The following is a 21,535-nucleotide window of genomic DNA, read 5'->3' on the forward strand; positions in this document are numbered from 1 at the left end:
ACAGGCAATCTCAATATGGGGGAAATGGAAACTATTATGTAATAGTTAAATAAATAGGCCTTTTTCTTACCTATTGCATTATGTGAGTGGATAAAATCCTCTGCACTGAGTTGATGTAAAGGCTTCATACACTACACACACAAGAGTGTGAGCCAATGTTACTTAAAAGTGGCATGTAAAATTACTGAGAACATTTAAATTATATTTTGAATATATAATTAAAATATAATTAATTATATAATTATAAGTTTTATATAATTATATAAATATAATAATACGTTTATTTAAGTCAAGTAAATACAAAAAAATACATAAAAAGAGCACATTTGATTAAAATTTTCAAGACTTTAAATCTACAAATATTGTTTATCGAAGAGTAACAAATAACCATGCATGAAAAGAATGTTAGTTTACGCGTGTATTATCCTTCTTCAACACATCAGACCTAAATGACCAACAGAAATGCTGCTACTTGCTGCATTTGTTCATGTAACATGACATACGTGCATCCCTATCACAAAGTACTGTGTCCATCCATCCATCATCTGAACCGGATTGTGTCCTGCAGTGCAGGGTCACGGAGCGGCTGTGTGAAAAGCCTTTTTAACAGTGGCATGAGTTATTCACAGTGTCAGAATATCACTGGAGCAGTGAAACTTAAATCACTGACGGTAGAATGACAGGCTTAGACAGCTCTTGATAAATTACCCAAAGCCTCTCACATGATACTGACATCACCGGTCCCGTGTGATGTTTCAGTCTTGGTACTTTGTTCATTTGTTGTGCAGGAAGATCCTGACACACTGTTTCCATCTCTACCCTGAAATAAATTTAAAATATAACAATATAACAGCCAACTGGCCTTAGAACTTTGACCTTCAACCAGCAAAATCTATCATTTTTGTGTGGAGAATTTCTTTCATGGTATTATGTCACAGTGATGGGCACCCTACAAAAACATAAACAATAGTTCCTTTCAGTGAATTAGTGGGAGAAATATTGTTCTAACTGTATTATGTGTTATGACATGCCAGGTGGGACAAAGAGCGAGGGCAGAGAAACAAGGCTTCAACTTACATCGTGCTCTTTGAGTAGTTGATCTGTGGATTCTCTTTTGTTGGAGGCAAACAGAGAGGAAACCCTGCAGCTAGCGACAACGTCCCAGTGAGCTAACACCAACACAGAGATGCACCAAGCACAGAAGCACTGCAAAATTTGTTGACCTTACCTTACTCTTGTTCAAGCAAGAGCCTCTAAATATGCTTCAATATGAAGCCCGTCTAGAAATAAACCTAATTATGAGTTTTAAACCAAGCTCATGAGCAAGAATCTGTAAAGACAATGCTGAATCACATCACTAAGAAAAAGGAGTAAGAGGGTAATGAGCATTGCTATATTTGTTATTTTGTTGTTGTTGTTTTGTTTTTTGCAGTATATAATGATTTCATCAACTGTTTCAACTGTTGATTTCCTGAACAGTTCAATACTGTTATTTAAACACTTTATACACTTTATATAGTCCTAGTAAATAACCTTCAAATCTCTTTAAAATTATATTTAAAAATATTTTATTTGTTTTTTTTTTGTTGTTGTTGGAGGTATTACAGAAGATGTTCATGACTGTAGTTATGACACGCCTAAACCATCCAGAGTTTTCTTGTTGTCGGCGGCCTTGTGGTATGTCTGTGCAGACAGACTGATCTTTGCTGCTTTGGGGTATAGCTGGAGCTACATCTGTACACCCATGATGCCTTCTGGTACATTTACTACAACACCTGGCTCGTTGTTACCCTCTCTTAGAAGCAGCTCAAAATCCATTCCTTGGTAGTCTCTAAACATTTCATGCCAGTGGATGAATGGAATTTCTTCTGAACTGCCTCTGCTTAGCGGGCTATAGTCCTCCGGTGCATTGACAACACCTGGCTCGTTGTTACCCTCTCTTAGAAGCAGCTCAAAATCCATTCCTTGGTAGTCTCTAAACATTTCATGCCAGCGGATGAATGGAATTTCTTCTGAACTGCCTCTGCTTAGCGGGCTATAGTCCTCCGGTGCATTGACAACACCTGGCTCGTTGTTACCCTCTCTTAGAAGCAGCTCAAAATCCATTCCTTGGTAGTCTCTAAACATCTCATCCCAGCGGATGAATGGAATTTGTTCTGAACTGCCTCTCGTTGTAGCAATGCCGATGTCCTCATGGTTTTTCACCTCCGGTTTCATTATAGAGTTATCTTCATTGATGTCCTTGAAAAGATCAGCCAAGGAGGTACCGGTAACTGAATTTTGTTGTGAGGTGGGCCTGGCTGTAGAGATTGTCCAGTCTTGCTGGGTATTAACTTCTGGGGTAGCTATGGCACTGCTTAGTGGGCTATAGTCCTTTGGTGCATTTACAACACCTGGCTCGTTGTTACCCTCTCTTAGAAGCAGCTCAAAATCCATTCCTTGGTAGTCTCTAAACATTTCATGCCAGCGGATGAATGGAATTTCTTCTGAACTGCCTCTCGTAGCAATGCCAATGTCTTCCTGGTTTTTTATGGAGCAGTCTTCTTGGTGGTCCTTGAAAAGATCAGCCAAAGAGATAACTGAACTTTTTCCACTGTCTGCAGCTGAGTTGTCTTCTTGCCTGATTTGAAACCATGTAACCAAGGACTCAGCTGAATCTGGTACACTGTGTGAAGCCATCTCTGATTTTTCAATGTGGTACCAGAGAGGCTGCTCATCGCTGGTGTCTGCTATGGCGGAAGGAGGGTGGCTTGTTGAAAAAAATGGGTGCTTTAACACCTCTGAAGGCTTAATACGCTTATCAGGATCTAGCTGCAGCATCTCCTTGATAAGCTGGACCAGCAGAGACTGGTCAGGGTGGTATCCATCCCTCTTTGCCATCATATCTCCAATGTCATCAAGGCAGCTGAGTTTGTAATACCTTGTCTCTTTAGAACAATACTCATACTCATTGCTGAACTCGTCACATGTCTTGAATCTCCACCGCTGTTCGCTGTCTGTTTGGTGTTGGAAGTAGCGATTGGTTGCTGCCCCACGATCCAGGATGTGGTCTGCTGGCTGGCCCTGAGTTTCTATTATGAATCTCATAACATCATAGGGGTCATCCCCGGGATATGGTGATGCTCCAAGTGCCAGGTCCACAGCTATCACACCAAGTGTCCACATGTCAATTGCTTCATTAAACGGAGCTTCCACGATCACCTCTGGTGCCTGGTACCAGAATGTTTGTACAGGGTAATCGTATGTGGTCGATGACGAAAGCTGTGCCAGACCGAAGTCAATGACTTTGACTTTGATTGGTTTATCAAAGCGGTCCACAACCATGACATTTAGGGATTTCAGATCTGCATGAATAATCCCAACTGACTGCAAGTGAACCAGAGCTGTGGCCAGCTGATACAAAATTGACTTAATCTCAGCTAGCGGAATAGGGTCCTGCTCACATATATAGTCATCCAGGTTTTGATCGAGGAGCTCAAAACGAAGACAAACATTGTCCTCGTGGACGAAAAACCCATGAAACCTAACAATGTTGCAGGTATCTGGATCCAGGGAGGAGAGATGTCGTAACATTTCCATCTCATATTGTGCCAGCTTTGCGTTTTCGTCTCCTCTGTTTATCTTGACGGCTTCTTGCATGTTCGTTTTTGTATTGCGGCATTGGGCCACAACACCAAAACCACCTTCACCCAGGACTTTTTCAATCCTGTGCGATTCCTGGAGAGTGCTTCCAACTTGAAAAAGATCAGTCATCGACATCCTGTTTTCTTTTCCAAAACAATCTTCCAGCAGTATGTGTACGTATTCCAAGTAATGCAGCTAAATGCCGTGTTGACTCCTAGTGCAATTGTCTATAGGATAGAGTTAGGGACTTGCACTTATACCTTTAAGTCACATGATAACTGTCATTTTATGATGTCATCAAAGTAAACATTTTATGCCTTTAATCTTCAAAGACATCATCGCCATAGCAACTGAGCATGTGCAGAGATTGTCTGCAGAGAAAGACAAATTACAGTGCAGAAGAGCTCAGAGTACTAACCATATTAACCATGATGTAAATATGTTTCTAAACTTTTCTCTTCACTTCATTTAAACCAGCAAAAGTAAACAAAATCAAACAGAAAAACAAACTTCCCTTTATAACTGATAACATGCACTAAATATTTAAAAAAAAAACATTACAATATTTCTGATCAGCTGTTTGCACAGTAAATGAGAATGGATATTCCAATTTTCATGCATCTATCCTTTAATCATGTAGTGGAAATTTGGCATCTCTAGCACGTGCTAGTAAGGCAAACAAAGGCAAGGTGATATAAAGAATAGCTGCTAAGCTAGCAGTAGCGACATTAGCTAGCTTACACGCCTTGATACAAAGATGAGCATGTTTAAGCTAGCGCTAGCAACATTAGCTCCTCACATAGGTCTTGTAAGACTCCATATTCATTAGAATTTTAAAAATAGAAAGCAAACATAGTGTGTACATTAATACCGCAGATAGGGATGTCCCGATCCGATCACATGATCGGAAGATTTCAGACTCGATCGGAATCGGACATTACCTCCCGATCAGGACTCGGATATATACTTTTTAGGGCTGTCAAAGTTAACGCCTTCTGTGCAGGGTGGCTCTGTGTCTTGTAGTGCAGGGGTATGACAGCTGCCTTTGGTGCGACAGGTCCTGGTTCGAGACCTCGATGTGCTGCGTGTGTGACATCTCCCAGGTGTGGCGGCACACGCACACACACAGGACTGTCGCGATAAAACAATAAATCAATTAATTGCACGATAACCGCAATAATTACATTTGCACGCTTGTTTGTTTTTCTCTCCCTCTCTCTCCCCCTCTCGCTGCCAAAGAGGCTGGATGACAAAAGGCGTCACTCTGGTGCGTCGTAGCGTATAAAGTGTGCAAAGTCCGGCCGTCAGATCTAATATGGCCCGCGGCTTCTGACTTAAAATGTGTCAAATCAACAGGTAGTTCTTATTTTTTTTAACTCATTGCGTGACGTTTACGGGATGTTCTGAGCAGACCACGGTCAGCTCGCTGTCTGCGTCGCCACGGTGCGTCACAGTGCTGCAGGGCTTGGACGTTACAGCAACACAGAGAGCTGTGAAGCTGCACAACACCGGTTCAACACTTCGACACAATTCACCACAAGACTAAACATGCTCATGAATACAACGTGCCATCAGAGAGAGTTGTACGAGTGAAGTTCTCTGCCTTCTTACTGGCGGCGCCACCCAGTCTAGTCCTCTTGCCCAGTCCTCTTGTGCCATCTCTGCTATTTTTATATTATATTATTATTATTATTATATATTTTATTTTTTTCTGTCTACATGGTGGCGTTTTTAAAATTCGCTGATGCGCATACACACACGCAAACGCGTGCGCACACAAACACATGTGCGCACAGGTGAGCCCACTCCCAGCAGCAGGTAGAGTGCGTGTTGTTTGGCTCTGTTGCTCATGACGTGCTAGTTGGTTTGACTTAACTCCATTGACTATGCTCAGATAAGCCATGGTAATAGGCCTACCACTACTCATAATAATAATAATATTAATATCATTAATAATAACAATAATAATAGTGTTGATAATTGGGGGCCTTTCCAATGTTAAATGTTCTTTAGAAATTAAAGTTTATTGATCTTTGAAAGGGTGTACTTGCATTATATGTCATTATCATTATGTTAGTTGAACATTGATTTGACAATATTATCGCTTATCTCAATAATTTCTCTTGGCAATTAATCGCCCAGCAAAATCTGTTATCGTGACAGGCCTACACACACACACACACACACACACACACACACGGGTTTTGCCGCAATGAGTGCCTTTATAGAAAGTATCGGATCGGGACTCGGTATCGGCAGATACTCAAAATCAAATGACTCAGACTCGGACTCGAGGGCAAAAAAAACTGATCGGGACATCCCTAACCGCAGAGCTGCTACACCCATTGATAGTGCAGGACATTGTATGTTAAGTAGGATATTTAGAAAAATTAGGTGTAGGTAAAGTTTACAACACCAAATTACACCTAATGTTACAGTTAATGTATTATGTTTGCAGTAATACAAATATTGTGCAGAGTATCTGAAAATATCAATAAATCCTTCCTTCTGAGCAGGTTTTAGCTGTTGCTGTCACAAATGTCTGCATTACATTTGCACTTGAACAGATTTGAATCTGCTGTTCATGCTAATAAATTTGAATGTTTTCTTAGAGGGCAAATAAACTGTTTTTATGTCCCTTGCAAACTGTCATTGTCATGGTTTCAGCCAGGTCTTTTATTTTGTAGTTCATTTTCTGTTTGTATTAGTTTTAGTTTTACTAGTCACTTCCTGTTTTATTTTGAAACTCGATCTTCCCCTTGTGTTTCAGTTCTGTTTACTTCCCCTTCCTCATGTGTGCTCCCTTCCCCCGCCTGTGATTACCTGCTCCGCCCTAATGTGCTTCACCTGTGTCCAATTGTCTTCCCGCCCTCCTGTGTATAAAGCCTGTGTGTTTCCTGCCCTTGTTGCAGTTCGTTTTTGTGAGTTATCCTGCGACACAGCTGTCCAAGTAGCCTTCTGCTCTTGTGATTTCCCAGTGAGTTTTCGATGTGAACATTTACATTTACCTAAACTTACATTTACTAAGAAGTCTAACACAGTTATTTTGAGCTTTAACAGCTTAAAGTTATAGACATACTTAACTTTGAAATTTTGAGGCAATCGGTTTCCTTATTTTTTTTAAGTAAGGTCAACAAATTACATTTTACAGTGAGCCTATAGATAAAAAAAACACATGTATCAAAAGAAATAGTAAAAAAACTGCACGTACTCTGTTGTAGTTTTGCTGTGGAAAGGTGCTATTTTCTAATTATAGGGCATTAAATATGTATTAACAACTAATTATGTAAACATTAAAGACTAAATTGTAAATACAGAGGAATTTTTGTCGATGAAATATGTGAGGCTCAGATCGCCGCCATTTGCTTCTTCTGCCACTACAGCTCCATTGAAACTTACAGTGCAGTGAATAAAGTTCACTGCCCAAAGAAATAACACCTAAAGAACTCAGTGTAACTCCCAGTCAGTCACACCTCTGTGGAATCAGCCTGTCCAGTTAGGATCAACACTGATTGTGAATCAGTTTCAGCTGCTGTTGTGCAAATGGAGCAGAGAACAGGTGGAAATGAGAGACAAGCCCTATAAAGCAGAGGCTCTGCAGGTGCTGACCACAGACCATTTCTCTGCTCTCATCTTTTCTGCCTGATGTTTGACCACTTTTGCATTTTGTCAGTGCTCTCACCCCTAGAGGTAGCATGAGGTGGTGTCTAAACCCACACAAGCTGCTCAGGTAGTGCAGCTCATCCAGGATGGAACATCAATGAGAGCTGTGGCAAGAAGGTTTGCTGTGTCTGTCAGCACAGTGTCCAGAGCATGGAGGAGACACCAGGAGACAGGCCAGTACACCAGGAAACATGGAGGGGGCCGTAGGAGGGCAACAACCCAGCAGCAGGAACCGCTACCTCCTCCTTTGTGCAAGGAGGAGCAGGAGGAGCGCTGCCAGAGCCCTGTAACATGACCTCCAGCAGGACACTAATATGCATGTTTCTGCTGAAACCGTCAGAAACAGACTCCATGAGGGTGGTATGAGGGCCCGACGTCCACAAGTGGGGCTTGTGCTTACAGCCCAACACTGTGCCGGGTGATTTCTAGAGAACAAGATTGTTCACCCTGTGCTCTTCACGGATGAGAGCAGGTTCGCACTGAGCACATGTGACATGTGACAGACATGACAGAGTCTAGAGACGCACAGCCCTCCATGTGCTAGCCAGAGGTACCCTGACTGCCATTAGGTACCAGGATGAGATCATCAGGCCCATTGTGAGAGCATGCTGGTGCAGTGGGCCCTGGGTTCCTTCTGATGATGACGATGCTAGGCCTCATGTGGCTGAAGTGTGTCAACAGTTCCTACATGATGAAGGCATTGATGTTATGGACTGACCTGCCCGTTCCCCAGACCTGAATCCAATCCAGCACATCTGGCACATCATGTCTCGTTCCATCCACCAACATCACATTGCACCACAGACTGTCCAGGAGTTGTCTGATGCTCTAATCCAGGTCTGAGAGAAGATCCCTCAGTAGAACATCCACCGCCTTATCAGTAACATGCCCAGGCGTTATAGGGAGGTCATACAGACTGTTGGTGAACCTGCAAAATACAGTGGGGGTGAAAAGTGAGTGAAATAAATCCCAGTGAGTAAAATCCATCCATGTTCTAGATGTTTTACATTCCTGATAAAATCTAATTAAACTCTACTCGGTGTATAGAGCAAACTTAACTCGATCAATACCTGTGTAGAATAAATAAAAAATATATATTGAATTGAACTGATTTTTACTAATAGTTATTTATTAAACATGACCTAAACTCTTATTGTTTGGCATCACTGGTTGAACATAAATATTAGCAGCAGGTTTCTATAAAGCCTTGCTTTGATGGGTATATGGTCATTGTATCAGCATTACCTGGGCAGGATAAGTGAAAACAGTGCGTGGCTGCTCATGTTCATTTCAGACCTCAAAGCAGATGGAAAACATTCTTCCATTATTTCTATGTTTGAGCTCTGCTGCTAATGGAATCCTGATGTAAGACTGGAAAATGTCTCTGAAGCTATTACTTTGACAGGTAAAGAAAACCTGTCATGCACAACATCAACACATGGTCCTAAAATGTAAAAAATGTAAATGTAAACATCAGGCTCACATATGGTTTATATATATATATATATATATATATATATATATATATATAAATTTTGCCCACTCGTGTATGAACATTCAGGCTGGCGGACCAGTTCCATACGTTGGATCAGAGCAGGTCTTGGTGTGGTCTTCACGGCGGCCGTGCTGATGGGAGAGGCTGTGTCTCATTACATTTGTTCTGGTCGGGTTTAAATTTAGAAACTTTGCCGGGGCTCAGTGAACTGACGCCGCCGGGAGATGCGGAGATGCTCGTGACCGCGCCCACAGAGCGGCGGACGCGCACAGCGGAGGGAGAACAGAACACGGCACAGAACTCCTGCAGGGAAAACGGAGACACGGAGAAGAGTGGCCAGACTCCACACGGACTACCGGGCTGTTTACAAACTCAATACGGTACCACTCGCTTTCAGCAGTCCAGCGGAGACATGGAGCCGCGGCGCGGTTTGGGACCTCTATAAAAAAAAAAGATTACTTGTTTTTATCAGCGGGGAATTCATTCATTATACTTCAGGACTCCACGGACACAAAAGTGAGTTTTATGTAGCTTTTATTCTACCTATTTATATTCCAGAATTGTTACAATCTCCACAGTTATACGCGAAATGTCTTTTTAAGATGATTTTTACGCACAAAATTTATTCATTATTATTAAAAAAAATCTGGTTGACTTAGAGCCTAAGAGTTAATTTACATATTATGTGACAGATATCCCACATCATGCAAATGTTAGCCACAATTAGTCTTTTATTTATTTGAACTACTATAATGTAAACATTATATATAACTTCTTATTATTTTACTTAAATAATATCAACATTTCTTATTTAATAATGTTACAGTCAGAGGTCCTACACTCTTAGTGGTGCATTAGCAGCAATTATTCTGATTGCTTGTCAGGTGTTGCTGCAAATTCAATAATCCAGGGACCCCTCTATGCACATAATGTGATTTGTTAGAGGCAATCATAACGTCCTTCCACCTACTCACTGAGTATCAGAGATGTGCCCTACACAGCAGATTGCTCCCTCTCTGTCAGTTACTGTATTACTCACAGAACTATATTCTTATTATATAAATCCATGCAGATAAATGCTCATGTAAAGTACTGTTTTTTTTTTGCTTTATCTCCCTTTGGCAACACCAGCCTCCATGTGCAGCTCAACACAATGCTGACTCCTTGGTGAGGGTCAGAAGATGAACGCTTCCTCCTGCTCTGATCCTCCGGTCATCATGTATCAGCAGAACTCAGCATCTCAGCTCAATGACAGCTGTGACTGGCTGGCTTCTCACTGCAACTGGACGTCAGTGGACAGGGCTCCACAGCTGCCGACCTTTTCCACGGCTGCCAAAGTCAGAGTGATCATCACTTTCATCCTTTGTGGTGTATCCACTTTTTGCAATTTGGCCGTGCTTTGGGCAGCCAATGGGCACAAGCGCAAGTCCCACCTCCGCGTGCTGATGATCAACTTGACCGCAGCTGATCTTTTGGTTACCTTCATTGTGATGCCGGTTGATGCTGTGTGGAACATCACAGTTCAGTGGTTGGCAGGCGACCTGGCCTGCAGGTTCCTCATGTTTCTCAAGCTACAGGCCATGTACTCCTGTGCTTTTGTCACAGTGGTGATTAGTCTGGACAGACAGTCAGCTATCCTTAACCCTCTGGCCATCAGCATGGCCCGGAAAAGGAACAGGGTCATGCTTATAGTGGCATGGAGTATGAGCGCCTTGTTCTCAATCCCTCAGGTAAGGCCAGATGGCACAGAACTGACAAGACAGGTGAATACAACTTCTCTGAAAATTACAAAATTTGAATTGGGGAGGAAGTGTTGAGTGAAAATGAAGAATGAACAAACTGTTTTTTAGACCTTTCCTCATGAACAGCCATATAAAAAGCAGCAGGATAGAGAGGTTTTTATGTGATGGCAGATGGCTGCATTTGCATATATTATCTCAAGGAGCCACTAAATTGTAGTAGAAGAAATTAAAATCTTTTTTTTTTCAGCAGGCTGCATGCTTTTCAAAACCCACAAAGTCTCAATGTTTGGGATTAGCAGCTCATTCATGCAGTTCCATAAGATTGAGGATGTGTAATCCTGCTGCTGGTATAGATGCTTCCTCATAAACAGCGAGACATATGGTGGCTTGGCATGCGAAAACGTTGGCTGGGTTGTGACAAAATGACAAAAAAGCAGGAGCTTCACATCAAAAAGATCACCCATGATGGATGATGCTGAGTAGGACTGGAGGACACAATATAATGGCAACATAATTAAGGCTGTTCAAGGAGTCCTGCTATCTCTGCAAAGAAAATTCTAGGATTAGCAGACTAAATCATTTGGATATTAATCTGTAATTACTCAGATTACAAAAACTGCATCCATGTCCAGATTCCAACAAGCACCAACAGCCAGGGCAAATAAATTACTGGAAGACAATCACTGCCAGAAAAAGCCTAATGTTTCTTTCATTCTAATCCCACAGATGTTCATTTTTCATAATGTCACCATTACATATCCAGCAAACTTCACTCAGTGCACCACAAGGGGGAGCTTTGTTGCTCACTGGCAAGAAACTGCATACAACATGTTTACCTTCTCCTGCCTCTTCCTGCTGCCGCTGGTCATTATGATCGTCTGCTACACCAGGATCTTCATCCAGATCTCCAAACGGATAACTAAAAAGAACTGTAAGTGCACAGACGAGTCTTGCTTCAAACCTACACCAAAGTCTAAAGTGCAAATCGAATTTAGAGACCTTTGTTCAGCTCAGCCAGTTGTTTTTCTTTCCTTCATCTTTTGCCTTTCTGTACCATTCCAGTCATTTTGGACTTGCGCTGCATTTGCCTCAATAGCTCCTCCACATGCATCGCTATCTTTCTCACACACACATGCACACCTGCTGCTAGTCCTTTTTCATTTGCCGTATCTGTTTGCCTGTTGATTTTCTATCTGTGGCATGTCTCTAAACAAAGAGAGCCTCTTTTTACTTGTCATTGTGCGATGCTTGAGTCTCATCACCTGTCCCATCCCTTTGTGCTTTATTGTAGCCACACTGGCAGCACGGCTCTGTGTGCTTCTATATCATCCCACCACTTTAGTCCAGATTAAATCTTATCTATTGGGTGCATTTTTATAAGGATGAATCTTGTAGCCTTAAAGAGCACCGTCTTTGAATGCTTACATACAGCATGCACTTTACTGAGGCCAGAAACCTCGCAGACTCTGTGTCTTGTATATTTCTAGTTATGAAATGATCTCCTGGCCCAAAACCAATTCTCCAATCCAGACTTTTCACAAACAAAATCTCCATGTAATGTACACAGCATTATGCCAGGGGCTATTGGATTTAAATGCTGATTGTGCAATAGATACACTTGTTAAGTTTCTAGACAGCTCTGTAAATACCTGTGATACCCCCACTGCTGCATACCATGAAACATTACCTGTAAGGTTTGTAAGAGGAAAAGCTATGTGATTGCATCATGGATTTATGTTTGGACTCATAAAAATATAGATGGAAATCTTCGAAACCAAAGCATTTTAGATGATCAGTAATTCTCCTTCTCTCCTTCAGCATCTTCTGACGAGCCACATCTCCGCTGCTCAAGGAACAACATCCCCAAAGCCCGAATGAAAACTCTGAAAATGAGCATCGTCATAGTGATCTGCTTCATAGTGTGCTGGACTCCATATTACTTGTTGGGTCTGTGGTACTGGTTTTTCCCAGATGACCTGGAAGGAAAGGTGTCTCACTCCCTCACGCACATCCTGTTTATTTTTGGGCTTTTTAACGCCTGCCTGGACCCCATCATCTATGGCTTGTTCACCATACGCTTCAACAGGGGGCTGAGAAACTGTTACCGCAAAGCCGCGGTAATGTCCAGCCTGGACACTAACACAGTGACAACAAAGTCCTTTAAATGCACAAAAGAGACGACTATCACTGAAACAGACAGCAACTGTGAACAGACTGAACCAAAGTCCACTAACAGCTGTCTGACTGTTCATTATGGAGGAGGAGGGAGTGGGCTATAGTGCACTGAGAGCAACACATTATGAGGAACATAATGAATTTCTTCTACCTTCTTTTCGGGGTTACCTTTTTGTGTCGCTATCAAAGCATGCATGTGTAGAATAGGTCTGAGGATGGGACCTCTCGATCACTTCAGTGTTTTTATCTCCAGCCGTGTCTTTCTGTGTGTGGTGCTGGAGGCTGTCCATTGTACTTCAGGGTTACATAAGCCCTTTATGAAGAGTAAAAGATGTCTGGATCTGTTTAATGGTATGTATGTTGTGTAACATGCATTTTACTGCATACAATGCTGTACATTCATAATGCAGACAGCTTTAGTAATAAATGAAGAAAAAGAAAACCTTGATTGTCTGTTTGGATGGAGAGCTGCCTGCACTCTGCTGCGTGTCTGTATGTGCACAGCTATGGGTGTATACTGTAGAGCCAAAAGTAATGGTGAGCTACTGAGGTTATTGATTTGTCTTCCAAAACATTATCCAGAGTAACTTCTAAGGACAAACACTGACTCATTGATCTTAAGCCAGTTGACACATATATAGAGAATTCTGCTCTGAAACCAAATAAGCAAAAATGGTAAAAATCCCTTGATGTTGGATTCTAGCCAACTTAATACTGTATAGCTGCCAGCCATGAAGAAAATATGCAGGTATGACAATAGTGACAGTGAAATTGTGACACTTCATAATGAGTTGCTGCTTATAATTTAACTTTTACCCAACTAACTTCATGCAAATAATTGAGTGGTGGGCTGTGTAATGAGTTCTAAAGGCTTTTATTTGATGTGACGGCATCTCGGTTTTGTTTTTTGTCAGCTGCTGGCTTGACATAATGTAGCCATTGGGCTCCCCTACACATACATATACATACCTGTGGGTACACAGGTTGCAAAAATTGGCAGGTAGAGTTAGAGTGATGGCTTTACATTATGTAGGTGTTTCATGACCCATCACAAATGTAATTTCACTTTACTCATGGATGGTTACGTGCAGGTAATAAAGCTACTGGGTTAGGATTTAAAAGGATTTCTATTTTCTCTGTGTGGATAAATAAAATTAATCTTAATTTGGGGTAACACAAATCTGCAAATGGTTTTGTGTCATTTTTAAGTCCTACCAGGTTTTATCAGGTTTTTTATGACCAACCCTGCTCATTTCAATGGCCTGCACATCCAACTTCATGTTTTTCCTGGTTATGGATTGTAACACTTGTAATCCAACATCTTTGGAAATTATATAAAGTCTCCATCTACAACAGGCACATCTTGAACAGTACATTTGGTACAGGTATAAACATCTTGTTGTGTTTTCTTGGTAGAGACAGGCTGGAAATATACATAAGCAAATGAAGACTACTTGCTTCTCAGTTTGCAAGTATTGTCTTGGCCTGTCATACATGAAACCTTCCATTTGATAGCATTTATAGCATAAAGCCAGCCTGTTCTCACCAGGGAAAGGACAGTAATGCTTAACTTTTGAAGGCAACTTAAAAAACCAGTATCCTGTACTTGTTTGAAGACTGTAGAATGTGGCGATTGAAGCTGAGATACACAGATGCTCTTTTCGCCAATTAGTTCTTGGCTTAGAAAATATCAATTTGACTTCTCCCCCTAGCGCCAGGTGGCTCCTGGAACTCCCACTACATCTCATAAAAGTCTGTTCAATGAGCCCAGAACACCAAACACACTGGAGCTTACATGTTGTGGCAATGCAACAGACAGGCCACAAATCAAAGGCTCCCATCTCCCTCTGAACAACAAAATGGATGTCTGAAAACTATGAACATGACACAATCTTCACAGTGTGCGGTACTAAGAGTCTTCCTGACTGTTCCCTTTGAACAGCAAAGAGAGCTTTAAGAGAAGCTCAGTGCACTAAACTTCTACTCTTAAACACGAGTAGACTAATCAATATCTATATCCTATCTATATTCTGGACTAAATCAATATAAACTGGCTGGATCTTCTGGGGATGAACTGATTTGCCCTTTGATTTTTTTACTGTAGGAACCTTAACTCATAAAGGTCAACTGACTATCAGATACAGCTTCAGACAGTCTGAACATCACTAGTCGTACTTTGGCTACAGAAGGTACACAACCAGTGTGTACCTTCTGGTATGACCTGAGCGCTGATCTCCTGGTAATACTTAAGAAAGGTCAGTGACTTTCTGTGCTATTCCTCCTCAGGTGAGGTCTTCCTGTTGGCATAGAGCACAGCAGGAAGCATGGCTGCTCTGGTGCTCTGCCTCCCCTCTGGGACTCGCTGGCTGGCTTGTGATCGAAATGAATGTTATCTGAAAAGACTGAGCTGACAAAACCTTTTATAGAGAATTTTGTTAATATCTCTTGAGTCAGGTCTTATATAAGCCATGAGTTAAAAGTTTGAATTAAATAACCATCAAATGGACATTGATGAACAACATTATTACAGTAGAGCCTTAATAGTTATAGTAGTGTATCTGTCTGTGTGTCAGTGAGGGTGCACAAGCTGCATTCATGTGATGTTGTAACGTACACACATGGGCTGTAACGACAACGGAGCACATCTCTCATTTAACCAGACAAGATTAATTTCAATCCATTTTTAGATTAGGATGAATTAAGATTACCATATAGTTTCACACAAAGCTTGCAGTCACAAAAATAAATATGATTATATATTTATGAATATTCATGAGCTGCTGCGGGAGCTTCATGTTCCTGCATCTATATCACATCACATCCATAAGACAAGATTACATCTCTACTGATCTCCTGGAGGGGATAATTCAAGCTGATACAACCACCCACATGGAATAAGTGAATGAATAATCCAATATGGGAAAACAAACAAACATGCGGATCAATAGCATCCACTTGGTATGAATGGTTTATGAATAACTATAACTGTAAACTGGATATGTGCACACATTTTTATTAGATGATAGATGTGTTTATAAATGTTTGCTTCCATACAAACATGTCTGTTGCAGCAGCTTAAGGTTGTGATCCTCTGTCCTTGCCCTCGGTATATCTGCCAACACTCCCTCCCCTCTTCAGTATTTCCAATGCTGAGCTAAGGGGGAGCTGCTGTTGCACAGCGAAGGGTAACATGCTGAATGCTGCGATGTTGTGGGGTCAGAGGGCTGACGAAGCAAAAGTGACCCAAAATGTTTTGGGCGCATGGTTGGATAATGGACGTGCCCATGAGTCACATCAACCTTCTATCTTTTATCCTCTTCTCTGTCCGTCTTCGCTGGCTTTTATATTTTCTTGACACCTTAAGTCCTGGTGCCACCTCTGCAGCATGTAAGGGGAATCACAAAACAACATACAACAAGGTGAACAACCAATCATTTTCCACTGTGACAGTTTTGTATGATCAATATGTGTGTCACTTAGACAATATTGATCATGTTACAGGATCACTCTTACACTCTTAAGTTACACTCTTTAGATTGCTGAGGAAATTGATGAATTGTTTGTATTTCACATGGCATATTTTCTGATAGTTATGGGTCATACCCAATGCACTCAATGCAAACTTTATGTCCATTGTGGAGCTTTCAGGAGACAAGAAGTCACAATGGAAGACATAACACATGATTTTTTCCTTCTTGAGTGTGCTAACTTTGGCTAAGCTAATACTTTATTCCTAACTTAATTCAGCATTTGTGATAACTTAAGCTCCACTGTTCAGATGGGCTTCTACATATGCAGGGTGAGTCACAGTGTGATGTGGTCATACTGTACCTACTTTAACGAATGACAGTCGCCACAGTAGTCATCACATATGGTCAAGGACAGGCTATATAACTCCATTGGCTTAAAGCATTACATAGAGCTATAGTGACAGGCAGAGCTGTTGTTTAAGTCAGTATGGATACCTGCCAGGATCCATATCACTGATACTGGAGTAACTTGTTTTTTCAGCCAAAACGGAAACCTACTATGTTTGCTGTTATTGTTTTCCATCAGACTTGGCCCTGACATTAGTTTCTCATTTTAGCCGACTGGAGGATGCCAACTCATTCACTGCTCACTGATCCTACACAGGCCTGTCCGCTCCTATTACATCTCCTCTGGTGAGAGGGGAGAGCATCGTGTGATGAGCACGTCACCACACAGGCCTCCCTTCAACATTTATCCCAGTCATTCTGCTCTCAGGAAAACAGATGCACATACCTGTAGCTCACTATAGGCCAGCTGCTGCAGTGAAAAAAAAACATGCTTATTTTGTGTTTGCTCCTTTGCAACCGCTAATGCAATGGTACTGAAATCCAGCAATCAGCCAATGCAATCAACCTGAAATCCACACAGATGTAGACGTACTTGAGGGCGAGTTTCACAGACCACTGGCTGTGTGTAAGTTGTTCTTCCCTTACAGATTTCATTTAAAGCCGTGATTCACAGTGCTGAATCAGCCAGCTGCTCTGGTCAAGCTTAGCCTCTGGTGAAAGCACCACTGCTCAGTCTCTTTTCTCACATCATGACAGCTGGGTCAGATGATGCTCTGCCTGAGACAGCTAGCCTGAGAACATTATAGGACCAACTGTAGCTTAGCCACCATGAGCCTGAATAAACTTCATAGCCAGCAGAGTTCATATTTAACTAGTTATTTAGTTTGGGGTTTGTTCATGTCTGATCACATCATATCTGTTGTTGGCTGACAGTTAAACACTAAAGAGACCGAGGAGGCCAAATGTAACACAGCGCAGGGATGATTCCGCCCATCTCTCAAGTCAATCTGCTTTGTGAAAGGGAAGACATTTTTAAATCAGTAGTTATAATGTGGTAGAAATGTTTAAACATCGAACATTACAGAGGACAAACATGGCAGATTGTTCATCTTGTCAAGTACGCTGAAACTCTTTATATTACAGCTGATGTATGTATCTTAACTTCATTATGCTGGTAAAACAAAGATGAATACTAAGACACCGTGGAAGTGTTTTTGGCCACACTACATTAAGTCAGTGCATAGCCTGTACATCCAAAGTCATTTGGATCAGTCATATCCTCCACAGGCACTAAAGGCACAAGTGCTTTTGAGCAGGAGTAGACGCCATGATGAGGCCATAACAGTTCTTACTTTGAAGGCAGCAAATGTAGGACAGGGCAGGAGTGACAGATTATTAGGCCTCTTGTGAGGTCATTAAAGTTAATAGCATTGTCATTGGGGGTTGTTGACCCAACGTGTCCTCCATATGAGTTATTCTGTTTTTTTTCTTACAATCAAGGTGTAAATGGAAGGACCTTAAGTAAGCAGATGTAAATTTATGCAACATTTACAACCTCTCAGGATTGATTTTTATATCTACCCAGCAAAGGGCTGGTTAGAGCAAATCAAGGAGCAGGGTCAGCACACTGCTGGGCTGCTACAGTCTTTTAATGCTAACTGCAGCATTTTGATCAATAAAATTCAGGCACAAACATTTTTGAATTTGCACAATGTGTGGTTTGCAAAAACTGCCTGAAGCATGCTTGTGTTCATCTTTTTTTTCTTCTTCTCCAAAGTGGTGGAGACATTTCAGTGTGTATTATCCACATAGGAGCAGATGGAAGCTTCATTTCGTTCGTCACTCACTTGTTATTATTACCATGGTTTGGCACTTTGTAACTGTGTTTTACACAGGAACACACAGGAAACTACACTATCTACTTCATGCCATGTGTCAGAGCTGCTGAAGAAACAAAAGAGAATCTTGTTTGAGAACCCATAAAAAAAGCAAGACAGTGACTGTCCTTTTTATCTGCAGATTATTGGCTGTAGCCTGTGTTCGAATATGAGCATGAGCACAACTCAGGCAAACACCCTTAGCTCCCCTTCGCGCTCCGTTCAAACAGTTGATGTGGATAGCCAGGAAAATGAATGAGTAACAGTGATCAGTGTGTATGTGTGTGTAAATGGCGTGCTTGATGCTTGTCCCCCTCGTCTGTCAGTGATGAGGCTGCTCTGTCACAATTTGATATTGGACCATGTTAGTGAAGTTGTCCGACTCCTCAGTTTATGTTTGTGAGCCAAGTTATTCAAGGGTTAAAGCGATTTATTGATGTTGATGTTTCCAAGATACACCATTTCCTTTAATCTACACCATCAGGTGTAAATAAATACACTGATACAGGAGCTCAGTGCCTTCAGTCTTTTTTTGCCTTCGGTCAGCGAAAGCATCCTTCTTATCCAATAATCCAAAACAGGAATCATTGGAGACATTGGAGCTAAGCTTCTTTGCTTGTTAAAGGTCAGTGTGAGATATGTGTTGGGGTTTTTAGGCTTGGCCTTACATCTTAGCTGCTCTTTCACCACTTTAACAGGCTAATACAATTTTCTCTGTCAAATACTACTGCAGATAAAGTGCTCAGATAGGGGAGAGTCATTGGAAATACACTGTGAGCCGGACATTTTTTCCAGGTGTGGGACGCTGCGGTCGTTATTAACTGGTTTTGCTTTTTAAAGTGCCGTTTAACACATAGTGACATTTTCAAATGTGTCAACATACACAGACATGTACTTCTCCTCCTACTGTAAGTGATGTGGTCCGTTTCAGCTTCTATCTTTAGCTCTGGACTCTCCTGCATTTGCCAGGTGTCTGAAACTCCTTTGCCCTCCACTCTCAGTAACGGACTCAGACCTGCTGAACCCTCTAATACAGATCAGACAGCAGATCTCATGTCTTTTTGCCTCCTCTTGTCCATACACACACTCACACAGGGGACAGCACCTGACCTGGTTTAACCCTCGCCCTGACACTCAGGATTTAGTTTTCACCCACTCTCTCTTTAACCCTGTATCTACAGTCAGGATTCACCTCTTCATACTAGCTGTAAAGTACATTTTAATCATCATTAAGACTTGATCTTACAGCCTTAAAGAATAAAGTGAACATCTTTCAGTGTTGTGTGTGTGTGTGCAGCCAAAGCCTTACATAACTAACGTAAGCTATTAAAGCGATCCACACTGTTGCACTGCTACTGCTTCTATAAATAGAGAAGGAAACCTGCTGAAGTCTCCATTTAAAAAGTGCCTGAAAGTGTTTGGAGGATTGTTTTGGCTCTATAGCAAGTAAAGCTAAAAGTGATAACATCATAATCCTTATTCTGTAAGGCTCTCAAGAGCAGCCAACCAGAACCCCTGCTGCTGAAAAATAGTGAGAATTAGTCCCATTGCCATTCATTAGAATGCAAATTAAAAAGTTCATAACCATCTTAGCCTGTCATTAAGATTCAAAATAACACAATCCTCTGTAAAAACATTTTTGAAATTCAAACCTAAAGTTACACACTGACCATTTATCAGGAACTTTGCATTTATTAAATCTGCTTGTTGAAAGGTGAAGGATCATATTCATGTTTGTATAGAAGCAAGAGATGAGGATGAGGAGGATGCAGTCAGTGCAGAGCAGGGGATCTTTTCTTTTTTTTCTTTCTTAGGGAAAGGAATGCATAATTTTGACAAATGACAAGGTGGGTGGTAAAGGAAGCTTGGGTAAAAATCTGAAACCTTACAATTACTGAAGGGTAAAAAGGAGCTTGGTACCTCCTGGTATGAGGGATTAGCAGAGGCAGCCCCAGTGAAACCTGGTTGGTGTAAACTAAAGCCAGAAGTTTGAGAAAAGTGTATAATGGGTGAATGAATAGCAGGTAATGCACTTGAGGTCAAAGAAAGTGGCTGACATCCTTCCTCACCACATGTATGTTAGAGGTTCAGATGCACCACAGCAGGGAGGGAAGGGGATAAACATATAATGTTGTTTAGCTCTGCTTAGTGCGAACAATGTTATCTGTATTTTGTGCATGGTTGCATAAAACCTAATACTTTATCAAAAGACGGCTGGAGTTTCTGCTAATTCGAAAGAAAAAAATCCCATATATCTAATCTTGGTTTTCAGAGGCTCTGATTTGGACACTAAAAATATACGTAGCCTAACTGAAGCTAATGTTTTTTGCTTGTATACCTCACCTGACCATTACCCTAATGTAATATGACCTAATTAAGTGGAACACAGAATGCTGGGGGGAAAAAAAGGTTGTCGGATACCTAACATACCGATATAACATGGCTTAAAAATATCATTAGCACCATATTGATTTTCTAAATTACCCAGATGCCTTCTTCACATAGTCTTCATCAGGCATGGCAGTTATGTATGACTGAGTGCTTTTGTGATATAGAATTTCACAGGGTGGATTGGGCTGTAGTGTTCATTTAGAGTAATTTTACTTGGCTGTCCCCAAGAATAAAAATAATTTTTTTATTATTATTTCTAGTTCAAAATGGCAGAAACTAATGTGATTTTTTTGGTCCCTTTTTCTGCCATGATGTCATGACAGACACCCATATGCCTCCTGCTGCAGCCGCATGAAAGTCTATGCATCATGAGAAATGTGTTGTCTAGAACTGTCATGACTGAAGAAGACCAAACAGCATGTGAGCTAATGATATATGAATATGTGCATTCATTTGGTTACCAATGGACGTCTTTAATAACAGCTCCATGATAGACGTTCAGTATCAATGATCAATGACTATGGCAGTTTGATCTTCTGTCTTTGATCTAACCCTGGGAAATAATAGTACCCGGTGAAACACGTCATTATAAACCTGCAACTAATTGTGATGCCAGTAGCAAAAACATTCTTTTAAACCATACACACACACAGCCTGTTTGATGATTCATTTCTGCATATTTACATGACATCGTATAAAATGATAGCCTCTTACATTCAGAAGCTGTAGGTAAAACACATTTGCCAGCAT

General features: G+C 41.2%; 1 protein-coding gene across 1 annotated transcript; it reads left to right on the forward strand.

Annotated features, from left to right (window-relative positions):
• The first annotated feature begins 9,960 nt into the window (after positions 1–9,960).
• LOC114433657 (putative gonadotropin-releasing hormone II receptor) lies at positions 9,961–12,803 on the forward strand. Its single transcript, XM_028402300.1, has 3 exons — positions 9,961–10,512; positions 11,251–11,455; positions 12,343–12,803. Exons 1-3 carry the CDS (start codon positions 9,964–9,966, stop codon positions 12,801–12,803), a joined length of 1,215 nt encoding a protein of 404 aa, XP_028258101.1. The 5' UTR covers positions 9,961–9,963.
• Positions 12,804–21,535: the final 8,732 nt, after the last annotated feature.

This window comes from Parambassis ranga, chromosome 3, assembly GCF_900634625.1.
Source record: "Parambassis ranga chromosome 3, fParRan2.1, whole genome shotgun sequence".
Lineage (NCBI taxonomy): Eukaryota > Metazoa > Chordata > Actinopteri > Ambassidae > Parambassis > Parambassis ranga.